We start from the raw sequence: 12,495 nt of genomic DNA on the forward strand, positions 1-12,495 counted from the left end.
TCCGCTGGTATTTAGGGTAGCAATGAAGGTCCCCCATCTCTCTCTGTCCTTGGCCACTCTGATGTAAAAGGATTCTTTGTTGCTGCTTCCATAACAGTTTTATTTTACCAGTCAGGGTTGTTCGCCCTGAGTTGAACGCCTGAACCTGGAGGACTGATGGACCACTCTTAGTCTGGCCTCTACCCTTTGATCTGTTTGGCATGGGTGACCCTACCAAGAGTAAAAACATAAGCTCTGACTCCAGCCAACATAGTTCTTTGGGTCATTGAGGCAGGAAAGCCTCCAAACTACGACAAGGTGTGATCCTCCTGAGGGATTGAAACAGACGCAATGAATTTAATATGCACTAATTCTGCAGAATCTTATTGGGAGAGACGTTGGTAAAGGAACATCACTCTTTCCTACAGCCAATGATCTAATTTTAAGGACTCTTTATCTCATTGTCTCATGTTCTCGTTATTTATTGCTATTTATTAATATTTGCATTTGCACAGTTTGTTGTCTTCTGCACTCTGGTTGATCTTTCACTGATCCTGTTACAGTTACTATTCTATAGATTTGCTGAGTATGCCCCCAGGAAAATGAATCCCAGTGATGTACATGGTGGCATAGATGTACTTTGATAATAAAATTTACCTTGCACTTTGAAATGAAGTTCTTATTTGTGATAATCATAGGCTTCATTGGTGCCTTTTGCCAGTCTCATTATAAAATCTAAGTTATATAAATCAGGACAGAATTTAAATCTTATATCTGTTGAGTTAGCTTTATCCTCAGTATTCACCCCCTATTACAAAATAAGACCATAAGACAAAGGAGCAGAAGTTGGCCATTCGGCCCATCGAGTCTGCTCCACCATTTTATCATGAGCTGATCTATTCTCCCATTTAGTCCCACTCCCCCGCCTTCTCACCATAACCTTTGATGCCCTGGCTACTCAGATACCTATCAATCTCTGCCTTAAATACACCCAATGACTTGGCCTCCACTGCTCCCCGTGGCAACAAATTCCATAGATTCACCACCCTCTGGCTAAAAAAATTTCTTCCCATCTCTGTTCTGAATGGGCGCCCTTCAATCCTTAAGTCCTCTCGTACTAGACACCCCCATCATGGGAAACAACTTTGCCACATCCACTCTGTCCATGCCTTTCAACATTTGAACTGTTTCTATGAGGTCTCCCCTCATTCTTCTAAACTCCAAGGAATACAGTCCAAGAACGGACAAACGTTGCATAACCATACACTTTCCAACATTGTATTTCATTTGCCACTTCTTTGCCCATTCTTCCAATCTATCCAAGTTTCTACACAGACTCTCTGTTTCCTCAGCACTACCGGCCCCTCCACCTATCTTCGTATCATCAGCAAACTTAGCCACAAAGCCATCTATTCCATAATCCAAATCGTTGATGTACAATGTAAAAAGAAGCGGCCCCAACACTGATCCCTGTGGAAAACCACTGGTAACCGGCAGCCAACCAGAATAGGATCCCTTTATTCCCACTCTCTGTTTCCTGCCAATCAGCCAATGCTCTATCCACGTATGTAACTTCCCCGTAATTCCATGGGTTCTTATCTTGTTAAGTAGCCTCATGTGTGGCACCTTGTCAAAAATGAGTATTTTATTCCCAAGGCTTATTTCCAAAAGCTAGACATCTTTGTAAAAAGTTAACATCATTCTATTGATTTTTCCTTTAATGAATTAATATTTATTTAAATTTTGGCTCCAGTTTTATTCTGTTTTACTTCCCAGAAATCTTTTCCAATATTTAATGAAGTACTCTTCAGAGAGACCATCAGTGTGCTGCCTAATTTACATGAAATTGTGAGGAGACACCAAGGATCTATCTGCATCCATCAGTACCCAACAGCAGCATTCATTTTAGAAACTCCTATCTGGCCAAGTCTGTTGAGACATATCATTACCACTGCTACTCCCCCATTCCATCATGGCTGATTTATTATCTCTCTCAATCCCATTCTTCCTCCTTCTCCCTGCAACACTTGACACCCTGACTGACCAATAGCCTTATCTACCCCCAGTTTAAATCTACCCGATGACTTGACCCCCCCACAGCTGTCTTTAGCAAATAATTCTGGATTCACTATCTAACTGGCTGATTCACTGTCTGTTGTGGGGGTGGGTTCGACTGCACAGGATCAAAATAAGCTGCAGAGAGTTGTAAACTTAGTCAGCTTCATCGTAAGCACGAGCTTTCATAGCATCCAGGACATCCTCAAGGAGCGATGCCTCAAAAAGGCAGCATCCATCATTAAGGACCCCCATCACCCAAGGGTTCTCATTCCTAACATTAGGACAATAAACTGGACTGGTCAAAGAACACCGAGGCTGTCTACAAGAAGGGTCAGAGCCGTCTCTATTTCCTGAGGAGACTGAGGTCCTTTAACATCTGCCGGATGATGCTGAGGATGTTCTACGAGTCTGTGGTGGCCAGTGAGATCATGTTTGCTGTTGTGTGCTGGGGCAGCAGGCTGAGGGTGGCAGACACCAACAGAATCAACAAACTCATTCGTAAGGCCAGTGATGTTGTGGGGATGGAACTGGACTCTCTGACTGTGGTGTCTGAAAAGAGGATGCTGTCTAAGTTGCGTGCCATCTTGGTCAATGTCTCCCATCCACTACATAATGTACTGGGTGGGCACAGGAGTACATTCAGCCAGAGACTCATTCCACTGAGATGCAGCACAGAGCGTCATAGGAAGTCATTCCTGCCTGTGGCCATCAAACTTTACAACTCCTCCCTTGGAGGGTCGGACACCCTGAGCCAATAGGCTGGTCCTGGACTTATTTCATAATTTCCTGGCATAATTTACATATTACTATTTAACTATTTATGGTTCTATGACTATTTATTATTTATGGCGCAACTGTAACGAAAACCAATTTCCCCCGGGATCAATAAAGTATGACTATGACTAGGAAGGAGGTATAGGAGCCTGAAGGCAGACACTCAATGATTCATTAACTGCTTCTTCCCCTCTACCATCTGTTACTGATTTCTGAATGGATATTGAACCCACAAACACTACCTCACTACATTTTTTATTTTTATTTTTGCACTTCTTATTTAACTTTTTTTATATACGTATATAATATATTTTAAGGCATCCGTTAGTCTTGCAAGACCATGGATCTGCGCCTGGAAAGTCTTCACTCTCCAGGGAGCAGGCCTGGGCAAGGTTGCATGGAAGACCAGCAGTTGCCCATGCTGCAAGTCTCCCCTCTCCACGACACCAATGTTGTCCAGGGGAAGGGCATTAGGACCCATACAGCTTGGCACCGGTGTCGTCGCAGAGCAATGTGTGATTAAGTGCCTTGCTCAAGAACACAACACGTTCTCTTGACTGGGGCTTGGACTCACGACCTTCAGGCAGCTAGTCCAATGCCTTAACCACTTGGCCACGTGCCCACACATATATACCGTAATTTCATATTTTTTTTCTGTATTACATCATATTGCTCTCGCAAAGACAACAAATTTCATGGCATAAGCCAGTGATATTAAACCTGATTCTGATCTCTGTTCTAAAGGGATCACTGCTAGTCTGGGGATTTATCTTTCTATTGTAGCTTCAACATTGAGGAAAGGAAAGGAGAGAGTAATTTGCAAAAGGTAAAAAAATGGGGAAATAACGCTCATGTAATTAACTTATAAGAGTTTAAGTTAAAGGCTTAAAGGTAAATATGTTGATATAATGGGAAATAGGGTTCAAATGTTTCCATTTATTTTCAGAGAATGTATACGGTATACAACTTAAAATACTTAATCTTCGCAGACATCCATGGAAAATGGAAGAACCCCAAAAGAATGAATGACAAAAAAAACATTAGAACCCTAAAGCCCCCTCTGCCCCTCTCCTGGACAAGCAGCAACAAAGTATCAACACATCAACCTCCCCCGTCCCGCACCCATTTCAGCAAAAAGTGTCAGCACCCACCACCCACCAAGCAACAGCACAGAGACCATGGTCTGCAGTCCACAAGAACTATTGTTTACCCGACAGTTCGACGTGCCACAGGCTCTCTCTCTCTCTCACTAACAAGGGACAGAGAGACGTCACCCATTTCACAGCGAAAGAGGAGACTAACAGTCACTGTACGATATTAAGGTCTGCCGCATCGCTTGTTATTCCAGGATTCTCTGACTCGGGAATTGGCAGCAAACTCTCCCCTCCATCAAGAGGGAGAGAGAGGCAGCGGTCACTTGATTACAGAGACCTCTGTCAGCCACAGCAAAATCCTGATGTCCTTTCTCCTGTGACGCCTCAGTTGGTAACACCAGCACGGAGCTGGTCGTCCACAGGGCCACGCAGGGCCGCACCCCAGAGGCGACATCACCCACGCTGGTGAATGTTGGAAAACGACCGGCCAGCGAGCTCCAGGAGCGGGAACTCATTTGCCCTGAAAAACAGCAGTTTTCAGTGCCATTGCAGATCAGGGATCTCGATAGAACCCCAGTCTCTTTGGAAAGGCAGAAAAGAGACATTAAAGAGAGGAATTTACTCTGTTTCCTCCAGTGAGCTCAAAGAGGCAGCCATTTGGTGCCATCTAGGCAGCTGGAAGAGCTAGTAAGAGATTTGAAACATCTCTTACTAGCCTCTCCCTCCCATTTTCAAATCTCTTACTAGCTCTTCTTTCAGTTAGTCCTGACGAAGGGTCTCGGCCCGAAATGTCGACTGTACCTCTTCCGAGAGATGCTGCCTGGCCTGCTGCGTTCACCAGCAACTTTAATGTGTGTTGCTTGAAATTCCAGCATCTGCAGAATTCCTCGTGTTCCAGATTTTTCCTCGGGGTTTACTCCCGAAGCCTTCCCCATGAGTGGGTGTAGCGGCAAGGCAGCGGAGGTTTGAGATTGGAGTTTTCCTTCTCCTAGGTGAGCTGACAACCACGGCTGATGAGTCCGAACTGCCTGAAGCAACTGGTTTGAAGGTGCCAGTAACCCACCTTTTCCCCTTCTCCTGTCAGTAGAATTGGTTCCACTAGGCTTAGTAGCTAAGTCACACGTGAAGGTCAGGAACTGAACTTGGTTGTCAGAGGCTATTTGGGACTTGCCCTATTGGGAGCGTTTAATAGATAGTGGGAGGTTAACTACACTGCCTTCCCTAGCCATAACAACCTTAAGAAGTCAAAGGATCCATATGGATAACTGGCAAAAGTAAGTTTTACACTTTTTCTTGGTAGACGTGACAATAATAAACCAATTCCAGTTCCAATATTAACGTAAGGAAAATGTTGGAATCTATTATTTATAAAAGTGGCAACAACTTGGGCAAAACAGTATCCATTTTTGAAAGGGAAGGGGTATTTGAAAAGATTTGTTGGAATGTTTGGAGGGTGAACTAGCATTTAGATTTTCAGAAGACCTTCAATAAAGTTTCCACAAGAGGTGTTTTCATAAAACTGAAAGACAGGATATTGAAGGTAATATATTAGTAGGAGTCTATGATTGACAGAAAACAGAGAGTAGGATTGTGTTAGGAGTCCGTGACCAGTGGATTGAATGCGGAAATTTTTTCTTGTGCCTCTAATTGTTCACAATTTATATCAAAGATTCAGTTTGGGAATGAGAGGGTTAACATATGAGGACCGTTTGGTGACCCTGAGCTTGTACTCACTGGAATTTAGAAGAATATGGGAGGATCTCATTGAAGTCTACCAAATATTGAAAGGCCTAGACAGAGTGAATGTGGAGAGGATGTTTCCTATAGTGAGGGAGTCTCGGACCAGAGAAGCACGGCTGTTAATACAAGGATGTCCCTACGGAATAGAGATGAGAAGAGAAAATAAATCAGCATAATAGAATAGCAGAGCAGACTTGATGGACTAATTCAGCTCCCATGTCTTCTAGTCTTAAGAAGAGATCAAATGTAATGCTTCTGATGCAAAGGCAGTGTGGGCTGTGAGACTTTGAGGAAAGAGATAGGTTATGTGAATGGTCAAAGACTTTGCAGATGGAAGAATGGTGACGCCAACTATTTAGTAGAAACAATAAAATACTTATTGAATTGGTGAGAGATTGAAAGGTGTTGATGTTTAGAGGGAACTCATGAATCGGCGGGAAGAGAGAGAGCAGCACGCCACGCGTGCGCAGCTCTCCAGTGAAAAATGATATCGTATCCGTTAAATAGAGGCCGTGGACAATTGATGGAGACGGACGTGAAGGCACAGAGGAACATCTGGAAAAATTTCTGAAACGCCAGTTCGCTGCTGTTGTTACTGCGTGATCAGGAATCTTTCGGAGGGAAGGCCTCAAAATCCCCGGCTTTGCTGGCTGCTGGCGACCGAGATGGAGGTCGAATCGTTCGGATAGAGATGGCGCTCTGGTGTCGGAGAGCTGATCAGAGCTCGAAGTTTTCGGATGACTCAGAGTCGGACTGTGGTCGGGTATGGCAGGGAGAGTTTTTCTTCCTTCTTCCCATCTGTGTGAGATGTGGGACATTTGAGAGACTTTGAACTTTTTACTGTGCTCATGGACTTCTTCATCAAGTTATGGTAGTGTTGCACTGTTGTAACTATATGTTATAATTATGTTTTTTTTTAGTTTTTTTCAGTCTTGGTCTGTCCTGTGTTTCTGTGATATCACACCGGAGGAAATATTGTATCATTTCATAATGCATGCATTACTAAATGACAATAAAAGAGGACTGTGTGTCTTCATAATCTAATAATCGAATCACTGGATGTTGAAAATGCAAGCAATGAATAAGACAATTGGCCTTAATTGCAAGATTATTTGAGTCCAAGAGTAGATATGTCTTGCTCCAGTTATGTAGAGCCTCTGATGAGACTTGATCAGGAAAATTGTGGACAGGTCCAATCTCCGTACCTAAGTACTGTAATGACAAAGACTCTGTTAGGGGCTTGCAGTGAAGGTTCTCCAGTTTGATTCCTCAAATAGTGCATTTGTCATCTGGGAGTGATTAAGGAGACTGTACTCCATGGTGTTTAGAAGAATGACACAATCTCATTTCACTTACCCGAATGCTGTTCTGACCCCACAGCCTATAGACTCACTTTCAAGGACTCTACAACTCACGTTCTCGGTTTTTTTATTATTTGTATGTTTTGTCTTCTTTTTGCCCATTGTTTATTTGCCAGTTTTTATATTTTTTATATAGTAGGGGCATATGGGGTGTCCAAGGAGGGGTAGCACCTCTGGTGAAGAGGCTTGTTATGTCCATTATGGGGCAGCTCACTGACGTTTGGTCCCCACCGGACCCTCAGCTCTCACCTGTGGCTCCAAGTAACTGTTTGCATGTGACAGCGGCCACACCTCGGTACACTGCCTCGATAGATGACCTAAACTAGGTGAGGGTAGCCAGCAGCCTCATACCCCGATGAGAGAGGGACATGCCTGTTCTAGCATGCCAAATCAGCTCTGGTGGACTGGGTGGATGAGATCTATAGTGAAATCCAATGGTCAGGAAGGTGGTTCTGCAACGCTCCATAGAGAGCAAAGGGTATGACAAAACATAGAAGACATCATGGTCATCCACTGCAACCAAGGAAGACCCAGTTTGTGACGACGACTCGTACCACTGAACCAGGACTTCTGAAGTCGGGAGAGTGGAATTGCCCCAGAACGGCTTTTCCACTTCTAAAAACTCACCTACACAGATTTCCTGTCATCGTCGGACACAGCGGACAACCACTATATTTCACAGTATTTCATAAATTCTATTGTATTTCTTTATTTCCCTCTACATGCCTGCTAGAAATTGAATCTCAAGGTAGTATATGGTGAGATATATGCACTTCGATAATAAATTTACTTTGAACTTTGAATTACCATATGCAAAATTCTTAAGAGTCTTAACAGGGTAGATGTATTGATGTTTCTTTTGGGTGGAACGTTTAGAATCAAGGGCTGTTGCCTTAAATAAGGGGTTCGGGATAAAGTTGGGGAGATGTTTCTTCACTGAGAGAGTGGTAAATGATCTAGCCTTAGAAGTGGTGGAGTCACAGTCACTCAGTATTTTCAAGGCAGTGATCAATAGAACATGGAATTAGTACAAGAAAATGGCTCTGAAATGAAGTGTAAGTCTGGACCTTAGTCAGTGCAGATTAGGCACTGTGTCATAGTGGGCTAATCCTGCTGCCATTTCTCATGTTGTCAAGAAATGCACAAAATACAGTATAATTTAAAAAAGTCCCGCAATTAGTCTTCTTACCTAACATTATTTAAAGAGTACATTGTTTCATTGTAATAGCCATCCACAATATTTATGTCAACCTGTTCAAATTTCCAAGTTATTACGTAACATAAAGAAACAATTTCCAGAAGCCAAAGAGCGATCGAGCCACTTGTTTGCTCATCAGTCATGGGTCTAGATGACCATCGAGCTCAGTAAATTGACTCAGTCATTTTGGGTCATTGGCGTACTTTGATGCAACCAGCTTTAGTTCTGTCCGTCTAGTCAAAGCCGAAATGAAGTGGCTGATAATAAGTTTAATTTCAATTCACCTTGCAGAATCTTTGATGAGGTGAGTGATTTCTGAATCCTTTTAATTCTAATGAACCAATATGCTCGGTGAATTATGGAAATGAACAGGAAGTAAGGATTATTGGAGATGGATGGCTGAAATCGGACTTTTTCAGGTGTGCTTAATGAAAACATTATAAGTAATAAGCTTACGGTTTATGCCTTCTGTCTAACATATCAATGTATTTATGTAATAAAACTGCACGCCTTACTGGGAACTGGGAACTTGAAAATAGATCCAACCTTTAGTTGATCTAATAGGATATGTTTTGGCAGGAACATTTGATGCATGAATTGAAGATGTAAATGCAACTTTTACACTGAGACACTGAGTGTCAAAATAATACCATTCTGCAGATGCTGGATTTCTGAAATTAAAACAAAAACTATTGGGATTGTAAAGGGGATGGTGGGGGCATTTCTGTTCTGATGAAAATCCAATAATCTGAAGCATTAGTTTAGTTTCTCTTGCTGCAGGTGCAACTTGAATTATTAAATATTTGCAGCATCTTTTGAATATTACAGTAGATCATGTTTATTGGGCCGCACGGTAGCATAGTGGTTAGCACAACACTCGACAGTACCAGGCAACCTGGGTTCAATTCCCATCATTGGTGTAAGGAGTTTGAATGTTTCCCCCACGACCCCATGGGTTTTCTCCAGGTGTTCTGGTTTCCTCCCATCGTCCAAAGACGTACTGGTTGATGGGTTTTGGTCATCATGAATTGTCCTATTAACATCGTAAACCAGCGAGTTGTTTGTTATGTCTCCCGGCTCTCTGGTGAAAAATGGAGACGCCTCCTTCTCCCTTGTTAGGGAGAGAGAGAGAGAGCCAGTGGTATGTCAAAAGCTGGATGAAACACGAAGTCTTTAGGGTAATTGCAAGTCTGTGTCTTTGCTATTGCTTTGCTTACGTTGAGTGCTCAGTTGCGGGTGGCCGTGCTTGCTTTTTTTTTGCCGGTGGGGGGAGGGGAGATTGTTGCTCGCTGCCACTTACGCATGGGAGGGGGGAGCTGGGGAGGACTTTGGGGTTCTAACTGTTTAACTGTTGTTCATTCTTTGGGGTACTTCTCTGTTTTTGCGGCTGTTTTCAAAGGAAAGGCATTTCAGGATATATATTGTATACATTACTCTGATATTAAATTGGACCTTTGAATCTTTGAAACTTTGACCTTTAAAAATTAGGCTAGGGTTAAACTGGGGGATGGCTGGGCAGCACGGCTTGAAGGGCTGGAAGGGACTATCCCATGCTGTATCTCAGTAAGTAAATAAATATTTGACCATCTGCTGGTACCTCATTGTTTTGATACAAAAGTCCTCTAATGCCTTTGATGAATTATTTTTCACAATTTCTTCAAACTCTTTGCTATTTTCTGCAAAATAAATCAAGGTGCCAGTGTACAGAACAGAGTTGTTTATAGAACTTTCAACTGTATATCTCTTGCATTTGTACAGTTTCAAATAATAATACAAATAATTGTAACTCCAATGAATTTAAGCAGACACCTACCTTTTTAAAATTTCAAAAATATACTTCATCCTTATTATGTACAATAAAAACATTTGACACACACCTTCTCTACATTCGTAGTATCGCCAGTTTAATGTTTCCTCATTAACCAATGCTGTGAAGTACTTGAGAGATTGTGTAACTGAGGGCTGATTTTCAATGCACCAATGAGCACCCACTCCTGCTCCTTTTGTCACGGTAGTGTGGCGATTAGCATAATCACTCTGCAGCACCAGCAATCACTGATCAGGGTTCAATTCCCATCTCTGTCTGTAAGGAGTTTGTGCATTCCCCCTGTGACCACGCGTGTTTCCTCTGGGTGCTCCAATTTCCCGCCATAAAGACGCCATGTTTGTGGTGGAAACATGGTGGCACTTGTGGAGTGGTCCCAGCACATCCTTACTGATCTGATTTGACATAAATGATGCATTTCACTGTGTTTTGATGTACAAGTGACAAATAAAGCGAATCCTTAATCGTTAATCTTTTCAATCTTTAATCTTTGGAATGTGCCGGTTGACAGAAGGCAATTGTGGACATCTCCTTTTACTGGGAGATCACAAAGTTCCACGTGGACCAAAGTGAATCATACACTGAGTTCATGATCTTCCAGCATCGGATCATGCTCTTCTGAGTATCTGGTGTCTCCAAGTAGCCCACAGAATAAGAGTCCACTTGGGTACATAGTGCTCGACCAAGTAAAGTATTCATTGGGAAAATATATGAAGAATGTACAAGTACCCATGCATATTTCAAATATTAAACAACTTTTTAGAATAAAGTGGGGCATTTTCCACTTCTGCAAGATAACATAAGACCAAACACAGGGGCAGAATTAGGCCATTCAGCCCATCAGGTCTACTTTGCCATTTCATGATGGCTGATTTATTATCCCTCTCAACCTCACTCTCCTGCATTCTCCCTGTAACCTTTGACACCTTGCTAATCAAGAACCTGTCAACCTCCACTTTAAGTATACCCAATGAGTTGACTGTCTGTGGCAATGAATTCTACAGATTCACCACCCACTTGTAAAAGAAATTCCTCATCATCTGTGTTCTAAAGAGCTATCTTTCTATTCTGAGGCTGTGTCCTCTCCTCATAGACTCCCCCATTGTAGGAAGGAAACATCCTCTCCATGTTCGCATCTGAGGCATGATGAAGTCTACATAGGGTTGACCAGGTCAGAAAGAATAGGGTTGGCTACATTAAGTAACAAGCCGAAGTCTCCCACAAGCAGAAAATCAGATGCACTGGTCAAAGTGGATAGGATGGAGTCGAGGTACGAGGGCACAAGCTCAGTGGGAAAGGAGCAGGCGGAGACAATAGGCAGCAGGTGCTCTGCTCCCTTCTCAATAAAAGAACCAACCAGTTACCCTCCACCACCACCCTCCTCCATCTCGCAGAACTGGTCCTCAACATCCTCCACTCATCTCATTCCTTTCTCCAGACTTGTGGCGTAGCCATGGGCACATGCTCAGGCCCAGCTATGCCTGCCTTTTTGTTAGCTACGCAGAACAATCCATGTTTCAAGCCTTCCCTGGTACTGCCCCCCAGTTTTTTCTCTGCTACATTGACGACTGCATTGGTGCTGCTTCCGAACCCATGCTGTGCTCGTCAATTTCATCAGCATAGCTCTGAACTTCCACCCTGTCCTTAAATTCATTTTGTCCATTTCTGACAAATCCTTCCCCTTTCTCAATCTCCCTGTCTCCATCTCTGGAGACAAACTGTCAACCAACATCTTTTATAAACCTAGTGAAACCAGCTGGTTTCCTTGCCTGCGTAAGTCCAGGGAATACACACTCTGGTCCCTCCAAACTCGTGAGATTGAGATGGCTCTCGCACCAGTTTGTGTGGATGCTCTGTAATTTACTACCCTGTTACAACTCAGTGCCAAGAAATAATCTTTCCTTCCAGAACATCAGAGATGTCCTCCTTCTTCAAAGCGGTTTCCCTTCCTCCACCATTGTTGCTGTCCTCACCTGCATCTCCTCCATTTCCCAAACATAGAAACATAGAAAATAGGTGCAGGAGTAGGCCATTCTGCCCTTCGAGCCTGCATCGCCATTCAGTATGATCATGGCTGATCATCCAACTCAGAACCCTGCACCAGCCTTCCCTCCATACCCCCTGATCCCTTTAGCCACAAGGGCCATATCTAACTCCCTCTCAAATATAGCCAATGCACTCACCCCATCTTCCCACAGTCTTAACAGTGATAGAGTTCTTCTTGTCTTTGCCTACCAACCCGTTAGCCTCCACATCCAACACACCATTCTCTGCAACTTCCGCCATTTCCAAAGGGATCCTACCACATCTTTACCTCCCCTTCTCCGCTTTCTGCAGGGACCACTCCCTCTGTGATTCCAATGTCCACTCATTCCTCCTCACTAGTCTCCCTCCCGGCGCTTATCCCTGCAAGCAGCCAAAGTTCTTCACCTGCTCATTCAGCTCCTCCCTCACCTCCATTCAGGG

General features: G+C 43.3%; 1 protein-coding gene across 2 annotated transcripts in view; it reads left to right on the forward strand.

Moving 5' to 3' along the window:
• The first annotated feature begins 8,350 nt into the window (after positions 1 to 8,350).
• Positions 8,351 to 12,495, forward strand: part of LOC134351486 (cathepsin E-like) — a 48,769-nt gene continuing 44,624 nt past the window's right edge. The window contains exon 1 of one of the 2 annotated variants that reach the window (XM_063057699.1): positions 8,351 to 8,508. In XM_063057699.1, coding sequence (XP_062913769.1) covers positions 8,453 to 8,508 — 56 coding nt within the window. In that variant the 5' untranslated portion in view covers positions 8,351 to 8,452. The remainder of the gene's footprint in view (positions 8,509 to 12,495) is intronic. The other variant, XM_063057698.1, reaches the window with a different exon arrangement.

Source organism: Mobula hypostoma, chromosome 9 (genome assembly GCF_963921235.1).
Source record: "Mobula hypostoma chromosome 9, sMobHyp1.1, whole genome shotgun sequence".
Classification (NCBI taxonomy): domain Eukaryota; kingdom Metazoa; phylum Chordata; class Chondrichthyes; order Myliobatiformes; family Myliobatidae; genus Mobula; species Mobula hypostoma.